Below are 18,907 nucleotides of genomic sequence, written 5' to 3' on the forward strand. Positions count from 1 at the left end.
CCTGCAGGGGGCAACCACATCAGTGGTGGAACCCCAGGTAAGAGGAAGGAAGTGCCTGAGGAAGCACATTCACCTGCGCACCCATACAGGAAGCATGGTCTGAAATGTTTGGAGCTGGCTCAGGGTCTGTCCCAATATGCACACTCGATCACACTTACACACTTGGGCACTTGGCGTGCGCGTTCATGTTCTTAGTGTCAGTGTGTCTCAGTGTGTCCCGATTCTCCAACGACTGAAAGTGCAGCGCGCTTGATTTGCACTTTACCCACACTTAAGGTAAGACCGCATCCGAGCGGTATTTGGCCAAGTATAAATCCCACAATGCACCACGGTGAAGTCCGCCGTCACCGGCAGCCACAAGTCACGTTTAGGAAATGCGATTGAATTAATCTCAATAAAATGAAATTAACTTTCTATCTCATAGGCTAATTATGACTTTTTAATGTCATATTTTATATTCATCATGCTCTGTTCATGCTTTTATATATTCGTTTTTCTTGTTTGTTTTATTTACTTACAGAGTTGGGCTTACACATTTATGATTTGAATCTTGCGCATAGAGACACTTTAGGAGTAGATGAGACTGTGATCCAGCAGCACCGTTTATTAAAACTGTTGCTGTGTGTGTAGTAGTTGTGCTAGTGTGCTGTGTGCAACGACACAGGCTGCACTTGTCAAGTGTGTCCCGATTGCTTTTAAATCTCCCCCCACACGCTTGGCCACTTAATCCATGCTTGCACACTATATGTAAATATACGTTCCGCCGGCAAAACGTCACCAAAGTGTGTGTGTAACCAAGCGCACTGAGCCAAGTGTGGAGAAATGGGACAGCCCCACAGTCAGCTCTCTTGCCTGCTCCTGATCGACCATTGAAGACACCACTGGTACAGTACAGTAGATGTTTATGTTTGGAGGCCATGCTTCCCAATGCTTTGATTGTGTGTTTGTGTTTGCAATGGTTAAATTTAAGTTGAGTAAATTGGAAACTTTATTATGATTTTATAGAAGTACTTTGGTACTCATGCTTTGTTTCTAGTCCTGTACTAAGCTTTGGTGTAGCTTGTTACTTTAATTGTTAACCTTTTTGAAATGATTTGAGTTGAATTAATCTGAATAAGTTTTGTTTCATTTCATTTCATTTATCAAGTAACATTAACATTTATTCATAAATGTATTCTTTATATTAAGAAGTGTGAACTGAAATTATTTGCTATTAATGCCTTTGTCTTTCTGTTTGTCCTAGGTTATTAACCTATTCTGTTACACCCCATTCATCCCCTTCTGCCCCCCCCAAAAAAACTGAAGATTGAATAGAATTGAGTCCATCGTGTCCTTCAGCCGTTTTTTCAAGTTTGGGCAGAGCTGTGGTCAACAAATACACACTTCAACAGCACATAACGATAGATGGATGGATGGATGGATGGATGGATGGATGGATGGATGGATGGATGGATGGATGGATGGATGGATGGATGGATGGATGGATGGATGGATGGATGGATGGATGGATGGATGGATAGATAGATAGAGCCGCGTGGTCCACTGCAGGAGTTCCTGGTAAAAGGAGGGGGTAGGAACTTCTACAGGAACTGTCCTGAGCCTTTCTTTAAAAAAAAAAAAAGCTGTCTTGATCATCATGTAATCCCGTAATTATTTTTTTTACCCATTTACTGCTACTCTCGTCTTTTACTGAGTTATTCTCTCTTTTTTCCCTTCAGTTTTTCCGATTTTAGTAACGTTGGGATATAAAAATGCATCTTATTTTGGGGCTTTCTCTTGGCGTCCCATGATCCTGCTTTGAGTCTGACCAATCAGTAAACTTAAAATGACCTTATGACGTTGTATACTTTAAAGTGTACTTTTGTAAACTTAAAATGACCTTATAAAGTATACTTCAATAAACTAAAATGTGGTCAGTACACCCCAATGGTTTGGGGAGCCATGTCAGCTGCTGGTGTTGGTCCGCTGTGTTTCATCAAGTCCAGAGTCAATGCAGCTGTGTACCAAGAGATTTTAGAGCACTACATGCTTCCATCTGTTGAAAAGCTCTATGGAGATGATGATTTCATTTTCCAGCATGATCTGGCACCTGCCCACAGTGCCAAAACCACCAGTAACTGGTGTACTGACCATGGCATTACTGTCCTGGATTGGCCTGCCAACTCCCCTGACCTGAACCCCATAGAGAATTTGTGGGGTATTGTGAAGAAGAAGCTGAAAGACACCAGACCCAATAATGCAAATGAACTAAAGGCCGCTATTGAAGCATCCTGGGCATCCATAACACCTCAGCAATGCCACAGGCTGATTGCCTCCATGCCACGCCGCATTGATGCAGTAATCCGTGCAAAAGGATTCCCAACCAAGTACTGAGTGCATTAATTGACATTTTCAAATGTTTGATTTTGTTTTGCTGTTATAAATCTTTTTTTTTACTTGGTCTGAGGAAATATTCTAATTTTTTTAGATAGGATTTTTGAGTTTTCTTAAGCTGTATGCCATAATCAGCAATATTAAAATAATAAAAGGCTTGCAATATTTCAGTTGATGTGTAATGAATCCAGAATGTATGACATTTTCATGTTTTTAGTTGCATTACAGAAAATAAAGGACTTTATCACAATATTCTAATTTTCTGAGACAGTCCTGTATACTTAGTACACTAGGAGTATATAGATGAGTGTACTTGTTGTATACTTGGAAGTGTACTTTTGTACCCATCTAATTAAGTCTGAGGCCCTTAAATTAAAGCAAAAATGGGTTGGACAGGTCTTTCATGCAGGCTTCAACAGTAAGAGTAGGGGAGTAACTATTTTAGTTCATAAAAAACATCTTTTGTCCTTCATGACTCCTTAGTTGATCCTGAAGGTAGATATATAATAATTGAAGGTCTACTGTATAACGATCCTATAGTTTTTGCCAATATATATGGTCCAAACATTCACTCGGTTCCTTTTTTTAACGGCCTCAATACAATTCTCTCACAATATGTTGGCAAACCCATAATAATGGCAGGTGATTTTAATGCAGTTCCCAACCCAACTATAGACAGGAGTAGTAAGCCCTTGCCTTCTGATCGAACAGTCTCAGCATCCCTCATAAATTTATGTAAGGATGCAGGTTTATTTCATGTTTGGAGGCTGATGAATCCTGATTCAAGGGACTATACTTTTTACTCAAGCCCTCACAAATCTTATTCAATGTCTGGTCCTCAGAAATCAATAATATGATTTTCAGTGATCACTGCCCTTTGACATTGACATTTGCCTCCTCCTTACATCGTATTAGGTCATCCATGTGGAAACTCAACAATTCTTTGCTTCAAAATGAAAGTTTGGTGGAATTAATTAATAAAGAGACAAAATTATTTTTTGACATAAATAGTGAATCCGTTGAATCCTTTGCTACCACATGGGAGGCCTACAAAGCCACCTGTAGGGGCTGGCTTATAAGTTTTGCTTCAAATCAAAAGAAAATAAGAGCTAAAAATATAATTGACTCTTCCAAAAAATTATCAGAGTTGGAAGCTGCTCATAAGGCAAACCCAAAAGATAATCTGTATACAGAACTACAAAAAATTTGAAGTTAAAAATTTAATGAACAAAAAAACGAATTTGATTTGTATCGTTTGAAATCAAAATATTTTGAATATGGTGATAAAGCCGGGAAATTACTGGCGTATCGGCTTCAGAAGGCCAGGGCTTCTCGTCTTATTCCTGCCATTAAATCAGAAAATGGTGAAATATTAAAAACTCCTGTAGATATTAACAAAAGATTTAAAGGTTCATGAGGCAAGAAATTCACATGCGTTTTAAGTTTTTTACTGCTAATGGGCGATGAAGCGTTAAAAACCAAAAAGAATGAGCCCACCCGCGTATCTCTCCGTTGCCTTGAACAGGCTGTGTGCTGCATAATGCGCTGCAATTCTGGGTCCGAATTTCCCGCGCTGTCCGCGGATGTGACGTCAAATGACGCTGCATGCGCGTCCTCGACAGCTTCCGCTTTCCTCCGCTTGCGCCCAGCGGTCGGCGGATGTCTTGCAGTCTGAACAGTCATGTGAGCAGCGAGTAGAGAAATAACATCACTTTCTTACATTTTAATATTTTTTCATGCGAGAAAGTGACGGTTTAGATTCCCACTCTGTTGTCAGTTTATCCAAATAACGTCTGTAAGTAGATTTGCTCCGACATTTTTCGGAGGAGTGCAGAGCCACACACGCAGCAGCAGCAGCAGCGGCTCGTCACAGAGGCTGCAGCCGGGGAGCTGAGCTCATCGGCCGGGCAACAGCTGTCCTCCTCCCAGGGAAGAAAACCAGCCCAGTAACTTCCCCACAGGTTTTTAGAGGTTTTCTGCCGGCTGGTTGAATTGTTTTTAGGAGATAAATGCTGGATGAAATCTAACAGTGGCACTGTGGCAGTCGGATTAGTTCATTTGAATGAAAAGTGAAGCTTCAGGTGTGTGTGAGCAGCGCAGCCTTGGGGCTCTGTACGTACAAAAATCACCATATTTAGGCTACTTCAATAAATAAATAAATAGTTTTACAATGAGCCGATTGATTCATCCGTGGTCAGTTTATCCAAACAACGCCTGTAAGGAAATTCTCCGACGTGTTCGGAGGAGAGCAGAGCCACTAGAGCAGCCGAGCAGCACCAGCGGCTCACAGAGGCGGCGGCGGCGGCGGCCGGTGCTGACCTGATGCCCGGGCGGTCAACCTCCCGGTGTCGCGGTAAATTGAGCACTGTACAATGAGCGCGGCACGGCGCATTTACTGTTTATTAACAGCCAGGTGTGTAGCCTACGTGTGTGCGTGCGTGCGTGTGTGTGTGTGTGTCTGTGTCGTGAGACAGCAGGGAGAGGGGCTGACTGGCAGAGATGAGAGATAGTGAAAGCTGTTCTTTTTTTCTGTGAGAGACTGCTGCGGTGGACACAAACCAAACTGTGGCGGCTGATTAGTGGAAAACACTGGTATAGTAACGTTATGCCGTTTCCAATTCAGCCACAGTGTCACTGTCACAGCATCAGCTGCACTGCTGTGGAGAGTTGACGCGCGCTCCCGCACCAGCTTGGCTGATGGCTGCAGTAACCCTGACGGCCGCTACGGCCGTTGTATTGCTACTGAGTTTTATTCCTCGATCTTGCCTCAAGCACCTTTAAGGAATATTATGAATCTCTCTATTCTTCAGAGGTTAAACCCTCTTTAGAAGATCTAGACAGATTTTTTGGCAGTATAGAATTGCCCGCTTTAACAAATGAAGAGGACCTTGAAAGACCAATAACTCAGTCTGAAATAAAAATTGCTATCAACAATATGACTAGCGGTCGCGCTCCAGGGGAAGATGGCTATAGTATACATTTTTATAAAACCTTTTCCCTATTATTAGTGGATAAATTGGAAAGGGTGTTTAATGAAGCTAAGGGAATAGGTCACTTACCAGGTTCTTCCCAAGTTTCCCTTATTACAGTTCTGCTTAAGCCAAACAAGGACCCTCTGGAATGCGCGGGATACCGCCCTATTTCTCTCCTTAACTCTGAGAGAAAAATTTATGCCAAAATCCTGGCAAGAAGATTAGAGGGAATTATTTCTAAACTTGGACAAATTGGATTTGTAAAATCAAGGCAAATTGCAGACAACATGCGTAAGTTACTTCATATAATGCACTATGCAAACTCATCTGTTACGCCAGCCATTGCGGTATTGTTGGATGCCGAAAAGGCATTCGACCGCATTGAATGGCCTTACCTTTTCAAAACATTGTCCAAATTTGGATTTGGTCCCAACTTTATTACAGGGGTGCAAACTCATCAGGGGTAAAAAAGGTGACAAGATACCGACCCCCTAGGGGGCTCCAGGGACATGCTCCCCCGGGGAAATTTAAAAAAAAACCAACTTTAAAGGTGAATTTACAGTCAATTTTAGCACGAGACTAGGGTCCAGATTTACTCAGGTTTGCACAGCTTTTGCTCCTGTTAAACCTGCACAATCTGTCTCTCTGTGTTTGGTTTTGAAATATGTGATGGGGGTCTTCAGCCTTTGCAGGTTTAGCATGAGTAAAAGCTGTGCAAAACTTGGAGAATCTGTCCCTTGATGTCCATCAGATGAACCTTGCAAACCTTGCCTTCAAACTAAATAAAATTTAATACAGACTGATTGGTTCATTGTGAAACATTTCGGCTATTTATTGATGTAAATGTGTTTTCTGTAGGCTACGTAGGCTATGCTCCAAGGCAGCGCTGCTTTCTGTCCAATAACACACATGAAGCTTAAAAATGCCATAGGCTACATAAAACATATTAAGCGGCAATATGTATTTAAAAGATGTTCAAGCAAACGGTTCAGTTCACGGTTTTGTGGTCATGGTTTTCGGTTCGGTTTCGTATACTTTGATCGTTGGGAAAATCAATCATGTCTCGTATATTCAGGTTAAAACTTAAAGAATGAGATGTCTGACATCTGATACATCATTGTGACAGTCTGAGGTTAAAAGTAGTGAGATTCTGGCGGCAAGAGGAGACATTGATAGTTCCAACATGTTTTAATTTATTGGGCAAATAAAGTTATCTAACAAATGCCAAGAACAATTAGATATTCACTGAAATATATAACCTATATTTATTAATTGTGGTTCTTACAAAAAATATATCTTATAAAATATAAAAGCTAAAATGTCTCTTAAAGCTCTGCCCCTTTAATTAGTGCATACTAAATAATTTAACTTTAGCCTACTACTTTTACAACCACATTATTTACCAGCAACATAAAGTGAAACAGAGGCAGAGGTCCTGCCACAGTCAGTCAGCATCCTCCTCCTGCTGCTGCTGCTCAGGTCACGCTGCAGCGCTAATAAAAGCTAAACGCGCTAATCGGCCGCGATCGCGATCATCACACACACGCGGTCCCATACAGCAGACCTACAACGCTGCCGGAGCATCTTCTAGCTCCGACTCTTTCACTCGCCATGCTCAAAAAGTCGCGTTAGTTATTTAGTTAGTCTGTATGAAAAGTGAAGCTTCAGGTGTGTATTGCTGGACAGAAGAGGAGTGCTGCCACCACTAGTTGTCATCCAGATAAGCTGCATGCGCCTTAAAGAGACAGGTGCATTGGCTCGGCTCGGCTTGCCTCGCCTCGCCTCGCCTCGCCTCGCCGGACCCCCGGCGGATTTACACGAATCACACAAATGACCAATTTGGGATCCAAAACGGCGAATTTCGCCGAAAGGTGACAAGTTTGCACCCCTGTTATTAAGTATATCTCTTTGATTTATTCACAACCAAAAGCTAAAATTATTATAAACAGTATAATTTCCAATCAATTTCCGCTTAATCGAGGGACCCCGCAAGGGTGTAATTTAAGCTCTTTGCTTTTTATTTTATTATTGGAACCGTTGGCCATTTCAGTTAGAAATAATCAGAATATTAAAGGTGTCCCAGCCCCTGTAACAGAAATAAAACTAAGTCTTTTTGCGGATTACATATTATTGACAGTATCTGACCATCCACTTCCCTTAAACATATTCTGGAGATAGTGGAAGATTTTGGCTCCATCTCGGGTTATAAAGTGAACTGGGAGAAATTTGAAGCCTTACCTTTAAATCCTTACTGTCTTAAGTCGCATATTACTGGTTTGCCATTCAAATGGTCTCCTGAGGGAATGCGTTATCTGGGTTTAATTTTGAAATCAAACCCTCAAGATATTGCCTCATTTAATTTGAAAAACCCTATTAATGACATCAAGGTAGATATTGAAAGGTGGAAAAGCCTCCCATTAACTATTTGGGGCCGAATAGATACTATAAAAATGAATGTCCTACCGAGGATAAATTTTCTTATGGCTGCCATCCCACTTCCTCTAGATAAAAAAATTTTCAAAGAAGTTGAAGTTCTTTTCAGAAACTTCACCTGGAATAACAAGTCCCCTCGGGTCAGTATAAAAAAACTGTACGTGGACAGGGGATCAGGGGGCCTTTGCCTCCCAAATGTTTACAAATACTATATAGCATTTAATGCTAGATATCCTTTGAAGTGGGATTACGGAGCAGAACCTAGAGATACTAGCTGGGAAAGCATTGAACAGGAAGTTTTGGATATACAAAAAGATAAGCTTTCATTACAAGGGTTGTGGTATGCTCCAATATGCAATAAAATCGACAACCCTCTGATTAATTTTTCTTGCTCTATGGTGAAAAAAATCCAAGAGATGATTAACTTTAAAGTCAATAACTCTCCAAAGATCCCCCTATGGAACAATTATAAATTTACCTTGAATGGCAAACCTCTCAAAAATGAACTTTGGGAAAGTAAGGGTATAAGAACTATTGGTGACTTGATAAATCCCAGGGACAGAAAACTGAAATCGTTTGCTGAACTTTTAGATTCATATCGAATTGACAACAAGGATTAGGCTACTTATTTTATATGCAAATACGATCTCACTTGGCTTCTTACCTAGGTGAAGTGGTTAGAATAGCCACAGTGACAGAGTCTGAAACTTTACTTGAATCTATGGTCAAACAGAAACATAAGATTGCTTCTAAACTCTATAAAATGTCGAAAAGTCCAACAGGAAGTGAATGGAATATGGTCCAAAGAAACTGGGAAACTGACTTGGGCAGTTCATTATAAATTGAAGAATGGGGGCAGATTTGGAAAGAATTACACAAAGTATCAAAATCAGTTTAAGAACAAAATGATAAACTTTAATTTTATGCATAGAACATATTTTACCCCTGTTCGACTTCATAGAATGAACCCCTCTGTTTCTGACCGATGTTGACACTGTCAACTAGAAAAAGGTACATTTTTTCATATGGTATGGGCCTGCCCAAAAATAAAATCCTTTTGGGAAAGTGTAACAATCCCTGGGTGGAATGATCGGTCAATATGTTGTTTGTGACCCAGAACTTTGCCTATTGAATTATATGGCCTCTTCCCTCCTTCTGGACTACTGAGATTTATGACATCTGTACACCACCACTTTGTTTGTTATTATTTATTTTATTTTATTTTTTTAATTTTTTATTTATTGATTTACTTTTTTTCCCTTTTTGTCCTAAATTAATGTATGTGATTCAGATTCAGTATCTATACTTTTTGTGTTAGTTTTATGCTTGTTTAGTCTGATGTTTTTCATTGTGTTGTGTTTTGCGATTTGCGATTTCTGCCTCTGCACCGGTCTCACATTTAGGCTTACTGTGACAAAACGGTAACTCCTATCAGAACAAAACACAGATCAACGGTGCTCTAAGGACTTCCTGAAAAATACGATTTGGTGTTTCTACGGTAAATATTTTGGAGACGCTGGCAGTTTTAAAACCGTTCTGCTTCTCTCAGAAAATCTTTGTATCGGAGTCAATGAGGAGCAGCGACAGACGTGGCCGCACTCAGAGGCTGATTCTGTAAATTCTGTAAGTCTCTCTGATATTTTAAGCACCATATCTATCTATCTATCTATCTATCTATCTATCTATCTATCTATCTATCTATCTATCTATCTGATGTCATCAATGCATCGATCACCTGAGACAGATGTTAATACCAGGTGTGAACGGGGCCATAGAAAATGTTCCAGCTCCTCCTCCTCTATCAGACAGTGTGTGGGGCTGCAGCAGCCTCTCCATACCTGAGAGAGTCCAGTCTCCAGTCTGGATCCTCCAGTCCAGCAGACAGCAGCTCCACTCCTGAGGCTCCTGGATAGTTGTAGCTCAGGTCCAGCTCTCTCAGATGGGAGGGGTTGGAGCTCAGAGCTGAGGCCAGAGAAGCACAGCCTTCCTCTGTGACCAGACATCCTGACAGACTGAACACACACAACAACACACAGGAACCCTCTGTCAACACCTGCTGCTGTGTTCAAGTGTCATCAGATAAACAGCTGGATGGATCCTCACCTGAGAGTCTCCAGTCTACAGTGTGGATTCTCCAGTCCACCAGCCAGCAGCTTCACTCCTGGGTCCTGCAGGTTGTTGTTACTCAGGTCCAGGTGTCTCAGACTGGAGGACTGGGAGCTGAGGACTGAGGACAGAGCTTCACAGCTTCTCTCTGAGAGGTTACAGTTGCCCAGTCTGGAGAGATGATCATGAGGAAATAAAGGAATTTAACATCTGACCTGTTGCCAGAACAAAAGGGTTTTTATGTAATGATATATAAATCCAACTATCTCTACACTTACAGAGCTTTGTTGGAGGCTTTGACCACTGACAGCAGCCTCAGAAGAGCCTTCTCTGAAGCAGAGTATTTCTTCAGGTCAAACTCATCCAGATCTTCTTCTGATGACAGTAAGATGAAGCCCAGAGCCGACCATTGAGCAGGAGACAGTTTATCTGTGGAGAGAGGTCCTGATCTCAGGGACTGTTGGATCTCCTCCACTAGAGAACAATCATTCAGTTCATTCAGACAGTGGAACAGGTTGATGCTTTTCTCTGCAGAGGGAGTCTCTTCAATCTTCTTCTTGATGTACTGGACTGTTTTCTGATTGGTCTCTGAGTCACTTCCTGTCTGTGTCATCAGACCTCGTAGGAGATTCTGATTGGTCTCCAGTGAAAGACCCAGGAGGAAGCGGAGGAACAAGTCCAGGTGTCCATTTGGACTCTGTAAGGCCTCGTCCACAGCACTCTGGTAGAAAGGTGTCAGTTCAGGTTTGTATCTAAAGACTTTAGTCCACATGATGGACAACAGTGGAGCCACCCAGGATGTTCTTTGTTCTTCTAAGTTCAGGTTGAGTCCAGAGTTGATGAAAGTCAGATGAACATGAAGAGCAGCCAGAAACTCCTGAACACTCAGATGGACGAAGCAGAACACCTTGTCCTGGTACAGGCCGCTCTCCAATCTAAAGATCTGTGTGAACACTCCTGAGTACACTGAGGCTGCTCTGATATCGATGCCACACTCTGTCAGGTCTGATTCATAGAAGATAAGGTTTCCTTTCTGCAGCTGCTCAAAAGCCAGTTTTCCCAGAGACTCAATCATCTTCCTGCTCTCTGGACTCCAGTGTGGATCTGCCTCAGCTCCTCCATCATACTTGACCTTCTTCAGTTTTAGATGAACCACTAGGAAGTGGATGTACATCTCAGTCAGGGTCTTGGGCAGCTCTCCTCCCTCTCTGGTCTTCAACAGCTCCTCCAGAACTGTAGCAGTGATCCAGCAGAAGACTGGGATGTGGCACATGATGTGGAGGCTTCGTGATGTCTTGATGTGGGAGATGATCTTTCTGGCCTGCTTCTCATCTCTGAACCTCTTCCTGAAGTACTCCTCCTTCATTGGGTCAGTGAACCCTCTGACCTCTGTCACCATGTCAACACACTGAGGAGGGATCTGATTGGCTGCTGCAGGTCGTGTGGTTATCCAGAGGCGAGCAGAGGGAAGCAGTTTCCCCCTGATGAGGTTGGTCAGCAGCACATTGACTGAGGTGGACTCTGTCACATCAGTCAGGATCTCAGTGTTGTGGAAATCCAGAGGAAGTCGACATTCGTCCAGACCGTCAAAGATGAAGACGACCTGGAACTGATCAAACCTGCAGATTCCTGCTTCTTTGGTTTCAGAGAAGAAGTGATGAACAAGTTCCACCAAGCTGAACTTTTTCTCTTTCAGCACATTCAGCTCTCTGAAGGTCAAGGGAAATGTGAAGTGTATGTCCTGGTTGTCTTTGTCTTCAGCCCAGTCCAGAGTGAACTTCTGTGTTAAGACTGTTTTCCCAATGCCAGCCACTCCCTTTGTCATCACTGTTCTGATTGGTCGGTCTCTTCCAGGTGGGGCTTTAAATAGGGATGTCCCGATCACATTTTTTTGCCCCCGAGTCCGAGTCCGAGTCATTTGATTTTGAGTATCTGCCGATACCGAGTCCCGATCCGATACTTTGGCAATGCAGTAAAGTTTTTAATGTAGATCAACTGTATCATCCCACTATTTTTCTGTTCTTTGTGCTCTACTAGGGATGTAACAATATCACAATCTCACAATAATACTCTACCTCAATAACAAGCCCATGACATTTATTGCAGTATTGTAAACTCTCAATGTATATTAGCACAGTAGCTCCACAGTATAATATTAATGCCGTTATCCATAAGTCAACAACAAGAACATTTGGTCAAAAATAAAATAGCTTATCATGTCTTTCTCAATCACCAGCCTCTCTCCCCTGATCCCACCCTCTCCTGCCTGTCTGCCCCCCCCCGCCCCCCCTCCCTCACCTCGCTCCTTCTCCCTCTCCCTCACTCACTCCGCTCCTTCTCCCTCCCTCCCTCCCTCACCCAGCTCACCTTGTTCCTTCTCCCTCTCTAACTTTAAATAAATACCTGGTTCTGTATCTGCCGTCACGCAACACAACGGTAGTTTTTTATTCAACAGTATGAGAAGTTTAACAATGTCCGCGACATCTGCGCGGTCGGTCCGTGTGTCGGTCTCACGTGCGTTACGTCGGACTCGCTCTCAGTAGAAGCTGCAGTGACTGTTGTTGCTGCAGGTGTGTGTAGCGCTCAAACATCAACAACAAGCTGCTTGGAAGTCAGCAGTGAAACAACGCAGCCACACACAAACAAACAGTGAGCTGACACGGTGACACGATCGTCTCTCACATTCTCGCAAGCGCCGTCATTTCATATCGTTACTTGTCCACGACGACGCAGCCACACACACACCGTGGAGCTGTGCGCCACAGACCATGCACAAAACACAAGCACGCTGCACCGAATGCGCGTCGCTTTGGGTAATGAGCGCACATGACGAACGTCTACAGTAAAAGTAATGTGTTTGAGAGTGCAAAAGATGATACATCTGAACGCCCCCCATGCGGCCCGTCTTCGCTTTAGACAGATAGGAAAACCCTGACATGTAGATATGTAATATATCCGATTCCTGATCGGGATGTAACGTCCGATTCCGATCGAGTCTGAAACCACGTGATCGACCCCGATTTCCGATCACGTGATCGGATCGGGACATCCCTAGCTTTAAAGATGTCTTGTTGTCTGATGGTTGTTTCTGGTCTGTCTGGTTTCCTGGACGCTGTTTCAATCTGTCTGACCTCATGTTCATCATTGACCCCTCCAGCCCCTCCTTCTGTGATGTAGAGCTCTGTGTAGATCTGGTTCAGAAGGGTTGGGTTTCCTGCTTTAGAGATCCCCTCAAACACACACTGGAACTTCTTCTTCAGGACAGACTTGAGTTTACGTCCACAAACGGAAGCAACATATCCTGAATGAACATAAAAGAAATGAGATCAATAAGAAAATGTATCACTTGAATTCTTCTAAATTACAACTATATGAACTATACTATATTATACTATATGAATGAATATATATGTTTTCCTCCATGTCAGTGAACGTCTCATTTGTCCATCATGTTGAATTTTAGAGAAATCCTCTTACTGCTCTGCAGACGCTCAGCCAGCTCCTCCTGCTTCATCCTCCTCAGGAAGTTCACTGTGATCTTCACTAATGCCTCTCTGCTGCTCCTCCTCTGCTCTTCATCCTCACCGTCCAACACCTCCTCTTCCTCCCTCTGACTCCCTGAGAATTCTGGGTAATCTGGACTCAGAAGCTTGTGGATCTTCTTCAGCTCGTTCTTGACAAAAGTGACCATGTTCTCCTCCAGCAGCTGGAACAGAAACTCTATGAGTGACAGCATCAAACTAAAACCATGGAGCCAAACATCAGATCCATGTTGGACAGACTGACAATCCACTGGTGTCAAAGTGCAGCATGGAGATGATTGTGAACACAACAGATGTAACAGCAGCTGTTGGACATGTCCTCACCATAAATATGGAGTCCAGGTGTGTTTGATGCTGCTGGGCAGACTGACCACTGGGAACCTCTGAGCTCTCCTGGTCCACTCTGTGGAGGAATCAGTGTCAAGTCAACATCAGGAGAGAGAGATAATACAAGATGGACTTTATATGTCCCCTGAGGATGTTCACAACAGACAGAGACACTTTGGTTTCAGACCTGGTCCAACAACACGTCGTAAAAAAACAGGTTCTTTTCTACAATAACCTGAGTCTGACTGTCAGTTACAGCTTACATCTGGTCAGCTGATCCACGTCCTCCTTTAAAGTTAATGAGTCGCTTGTTTGAGTCGTCGCTCTTTAAAGACAGACAGCTGGGTTCAGGAGAGTCTGGTCTCTGCTGCTGACCCCTGAAACAACAACACAACTCATGTTACATAGTTTAAAGCAGAAGTAAGTGATATATTTGTGTTAATATAAGTCTTAAATAGTTATATCTTCCGACAGCAATCACTTACATAGAGTGTTTGGTCTGAAACACGGGTCTGTCAGTCACTCTGCTCTGCTCTGAGCCGAGGAGAAAACATTTATCGTATCCTACAGTTTTTATCCAATGAGGAGAGAGAACGGCATGCAGGGCTGTGTGTGCAGCCAAGGGACGCCGTGAATGTGGTGACGTAGGGACGAGGACTGTTATGGTGCGTTCAAGGAAACTCGTATTTTTCCGACCGTGAAGTGGTACCAGTTCGATCTGGTACGAGTTCACGGGTCGGAAGTTACGAGTGGCCGTTATAGTGACTTTCACAGGTGAAACAGGTCGGAAAAACACGAGTGGGTTGCCTGGAACGCTACAAAGTCGTAAGTTGTGACTTGAAGCTGTAATTTACGATTTCAAAAGCCTGCCTGGAACGCAGCATTAGCGAAAACGACCGGATCACTTACTTCTGCTTTAAGGTTTTAAAAAAAATGAACACAAAAAACATGAACCTTGATACCTAAAACAATCCCTGACTTTTTTCCTGTAGATTAAACCACGATGAAGGATTTTTTTCCTCAGAATATCCAATTTTTCTGTTCATTTTGTTCTGTTGATTGATTCTATAGAGTTGAAGTTTCTATCTGTACCTGAGTTTTGATGCAGCAACATCACCATGTTCCTTCTACCAGGTGGAAACAAGACCATGAACATTTAATGTAAATGAAAGGATGATTTTAACCCAGTGGTTACTTCTTGTTTGAAGCAGATGGTGTTGACATATTTCCTGTTGCTACTGGGCTGCACTGTGAGCATCACTGAATATTAACATGTGGATGTTCAGGCAGGGACTCTTCACTGTAGCTGGACAATGTGTGTCTGAGAATCATTGAAATTTGACTCCACAGAAAAAACGTTCAACAGAAACTTAATGTTGTAGCCGATTGTCAAACAAATAAAAGTTTCAAATCAAACTTCAAATTATACTAATCAAAGGGCCACTGTTGCACCATGGGTTGTGGTGTACGTGGATGGGAAAAACATAATGTCCAAACAAAAAGCGTGGTTTATTTAACCAAAAAGCAAGCAAACAAAGAACAAAGAAAATTCCTGTGCCTCTCCCGCTCCGGTAAAAAAAACATTTGCCCACCCAGGTGCATGCTGGTCCCTTACCGACAGCCTACCTATATAACTTCAGGTGTCCTTCTACCGTGCCCAAATGAAACAAAACACAAATAATAAACAAGAAACACCTAAAGTAAACAAATAATAAACTAGAATACTAATAGAAATCTAATCATAATGAAATCAAATTAATTGATTGAGAATAACCAAAACTAAATACTCACTAAACAAAATACTAAACTGAACAGCACTAAATACTAACAATAAATAAATAGCTCCAACACTTAAAATGAATTTAGTTTTGTCTTACATCTGATCAGCTGATCCACGTCCTCCGGTAAAGTCAATTAGTCGCCTGTTTGAGTCGTCGCTCTTTAAAGACAGACAGCTGGGTTCAGGAGAGTCTGGTCTCTGCTGCTGGATCCTGAAACAACAACACAACTGATAAATGTGCATGTTGGAGAAAAACTGATGCAAAATATCTATAATCTTTTAATAAACACAACAACTGACTTTTAGAGAGGAAAGTCTTTCTGACTGTTTTAAATTCTGACCTTTCAAATAAAGCTCACCTCTTGTTAAACTGACGACGACTAATGGCCTCATCACTGGATCCAGGTCCAGGTCCAGGTCCAGGTCCAGGTCCAGGTCCAGGTCCAGGTCCAGGTCCAGGTCCAGGTCCAGGTCCAGACTGTGGCTTGTGCTGCTGCTTTGGCCTTGAACACAACAAACACAGAGCTTTGAGTGTGAATAATGATGGAGCAGTGAGTCATGGACAGTTAGAGATGCTCATCTGACCTTTGACCTGTGGTCCTGCCTTTACGTTTCTTAGAGGGAGGGGCTCCCTCCTCTCTGTCCTCACACTGATCCATGCTGCTGAGGTCACATCCACATCAGCTCACACACACTTTGTAGCTTCACCTGCAGAGGAAACACACATCATTCATCTGCACAGCAGCTCACATGTCCATCATGTCTCCAGCTGCTCCTCCACTGATTGGCTCTTCTTCTCTGCTTCATATCAGTGTCAGTTGAATGCAAGGGGGTGGATCGGACTACACGCAGGCGTAGCTCACAGTCGGCCATATGAGGACGGGCAACTTGCTCTGACTCTGGCTGCAGTTACAGTGCAGTAGATAGGTGATCCAGTCATCTGCACTAAAAAAACGATTCATAACTCTGTGAAAAATAAATCAGTATGTAGCTATTACTTTAGCTATTTGCATAATGTCACTATAATGTTACTTTTACAAAAAAAAATACATTATTAAAATTATCCGTGATTCTAAATATGCTGCATCATAACTGCATAAACGTTCATAAAAATCAAACCGTTTTGAAATCGGACAAAAACTGAGCAAGTTATGGTCATTATAGCAGAACATGCACCATAGGCTTAATGCTCTGAGGGAGAGAGTTGCCCGTCCCAAGATGGCCGCCGTACTGGCTACGTTTTGTCATTGGGAAACAGCTGCGGGTGAGTCATCTAGTTCTTATATATATCTATGGTTGAATGCAGTCACACAGCAGTGAGGAAGAGGAAGCTGCCATCAGCTGCTGTACTTCTACTATCAGTCCACTAGATGGCGTCATGAAGCTGCAGCCCAGCAACATGATCCATGGACCACTGTTTCCATCCACTGACACACACAAGGACTGAGATCCACTGAGTTGATGTGACACAGTCTCTGTGTGGACAGCGTCCCTGTAGAAAACCACTGGATCAAACAAGCTACAGCTGATTATTACACACACAACAACTGGGCCTCAACTTATTTCACCTCACAGCTCCACTATCACAACATTCAGTCATTTCACTCAAAGAGAGAAAAACACTCTCCAGCTGCCACTGACACTTATTGTCTCTGTCCATCCATTCATCGTCTGCTCCATCAAATGTCACAAAATACAGACTAATGATGCTTTCAAGTTCCTCTCAGTCTGAGGCCACGTCTTCAAATGTCTCAAAGAGACAAAAATATTCAGTTTACAGTCAAATCAAACAGAGAAAACAAGGAAATCTTCAGTTTTTGAGGCTGAAAACTGACAATTTCTGCTTGAAAAATGTTGATTGAAGGTACTTTATTTGTCACTTATACAGCTAGTACAGTGAAATTCTTTCTTTCTTTCTTTGGTCAGGGGCACTGACTGGAGGATTAGCTAGCTGACATTTTTTTAGTGGTGGGGGAAAGCGGAGTACCCGGAGGAAACCCACGCAGACACAGGGAGAACATGCTCCACACAGAAAGGACCGGCCGGGGCTGGGGATTCGAACCCAGGACCTTCTTGCACTGCGCTCCCCACTGCGCCACTGTGCCGCCCTAATATTGATGATTAGTGTCCAATAATCAATAACCCAGAGTGTTTGCTGTGTGTAACCACAGACATGAATGGTGAGGACACAGAGACAGTGTCCAGCTGCTCCTCTTCTCATTCATTCTAATGAGTCAGTGAGCTGATGTAACCTACAGAGTCACAGGACAAACATGCTGTGGTTTCATCTTTAATCGTGTGTTTCTGAGCTCATCAGGTGTTTTTAATCTACAACCTGCAGCTGGAAAGTGACCAGTAGCTTCACCTGTCTGGTACATGAGCTGCAGTACAAGCAGGAAGTAGTACAACAAGGAAATACTCAGGGAGAGTACAAGTACCTCACAACTGTACTGCACTAAATCTACTCAGTTACTGTGAAGAATATTATGCTGAACATTGATCAACACTGGGAAATCAATCACCAATACAGTCAGTTGAGTATTGATCAGACTAATGTTCATCAATAGACTGTATCTAGCTGGAAAATCCATCATCAATAAAGAAAACTGAACATTTTGATGACAACATGAGGTGTATTGATCAGTGACAGAAACAGTCAGTAGGCTATAAGTGATAGGCAGTAGGCTAATAGTCAGTATTGATCAGAGATAGGCAGCAACAGCTTCTGCTCTTATTCCAGCGCTTCTACCGACAACATCCACACAACATGGAGGACACGGTTCTGTCGGTCCAGACTTTACAGTTACAGCTCTGACTCAGCTACAGTAACGTTATAATAACACAACAACAACACAACCACAAGTTGAAGGGCAGAGAACTCAGGTAACGACAGGTGTTAACGAGGAAAACTGTTCACCTTACCTTCACACGAGGAAATAAACTGCGACACAACCGCGTGGTGAAAAGTGAAAGTAACTTTAAACAGGACGTGGTGGAGGAGGAGGAGGAGGAGGAGGAGGAGGAGGAGGAGGAGCGGTGGTGGGGGGCATCTGTAATCTGAGTAGAGAGACTGGTGTTTGCACTGCTGTTTATTTCTACTACTGAACCATAAAGAGTTAAAATAGCCTATTAATGATAATATCGATCTCCAGTCAGAAGAACATGTGTGTGTTTCCCCTGTGTGTGTGTTGTTATGTTGCCAGACTGTCAGCAGGGGGCGACACTGATCCACTGCAGCAGGGACAACACCCACAGGAGATTAGAATTCCACGGAAAAACAGGAAGAAAAATGTGGAATGAAATAGCCAACTGAAGGGGAATTTATTGTGCTAAACTATTTTTGATAATACAGTTTAATATATCCCATATCCCTT

General features: G+C 42.7%; 2 protein-coding genes across 2 annotated transcripts in view; both read right to left on the reverse strand.

Annotated features, from left to right (window-relative positions):
* Positions 1-18,907, reverse strand: part of LOC146975362 (NLR family CARD domain-containing protein 3-like) — a 46,278-nt gene that overhangs the window by 3,340 nt on the left and 24,031 nt on the right. Inside the window, exon 6 of the mRNA XM_085794602.1 lies at positions 9,617-9,790. Coding sequence (XP_085650728.1) covers positions 9,617-9,790 — 174 coding nt within the window. The remainder of the gene's footprint in view (positions 1-9,616; positions 9,791-18,907) is intronic.
* On the reverse strand, positions 10,159-13,136 carry LOC146975363 (protein NLRC3-like). Its single transcript, XM_085794603.1, has 2 exons — positions 12,940-13,136; positions 10,159-11,738 (listed from the first exon to the last, which is right to left on the reverse strand). Exon 2 carries the CDS (start codon positions 11,707-11,709, stop codon positions 10,159-10,161), a length of 1,551 nt encoding a protein of 516 aa, XP_085650729.1. The 5' UTR covers positions 11,710-11,738; positions 12,940-13,136.

The sequence above is a fragment of the Trachurus japonicus genome, chromosome 13 (assembly GCF_045865225.1).
Source record: "Trachurus japonicus isolate A0001 chromosome 13, Traja_1.0".
NCBI lineage: Eukaryota > Metazoa > Chordata > Actinopteri > Carangiformes > Carangidae > Trachurus > Trachurus japonicus.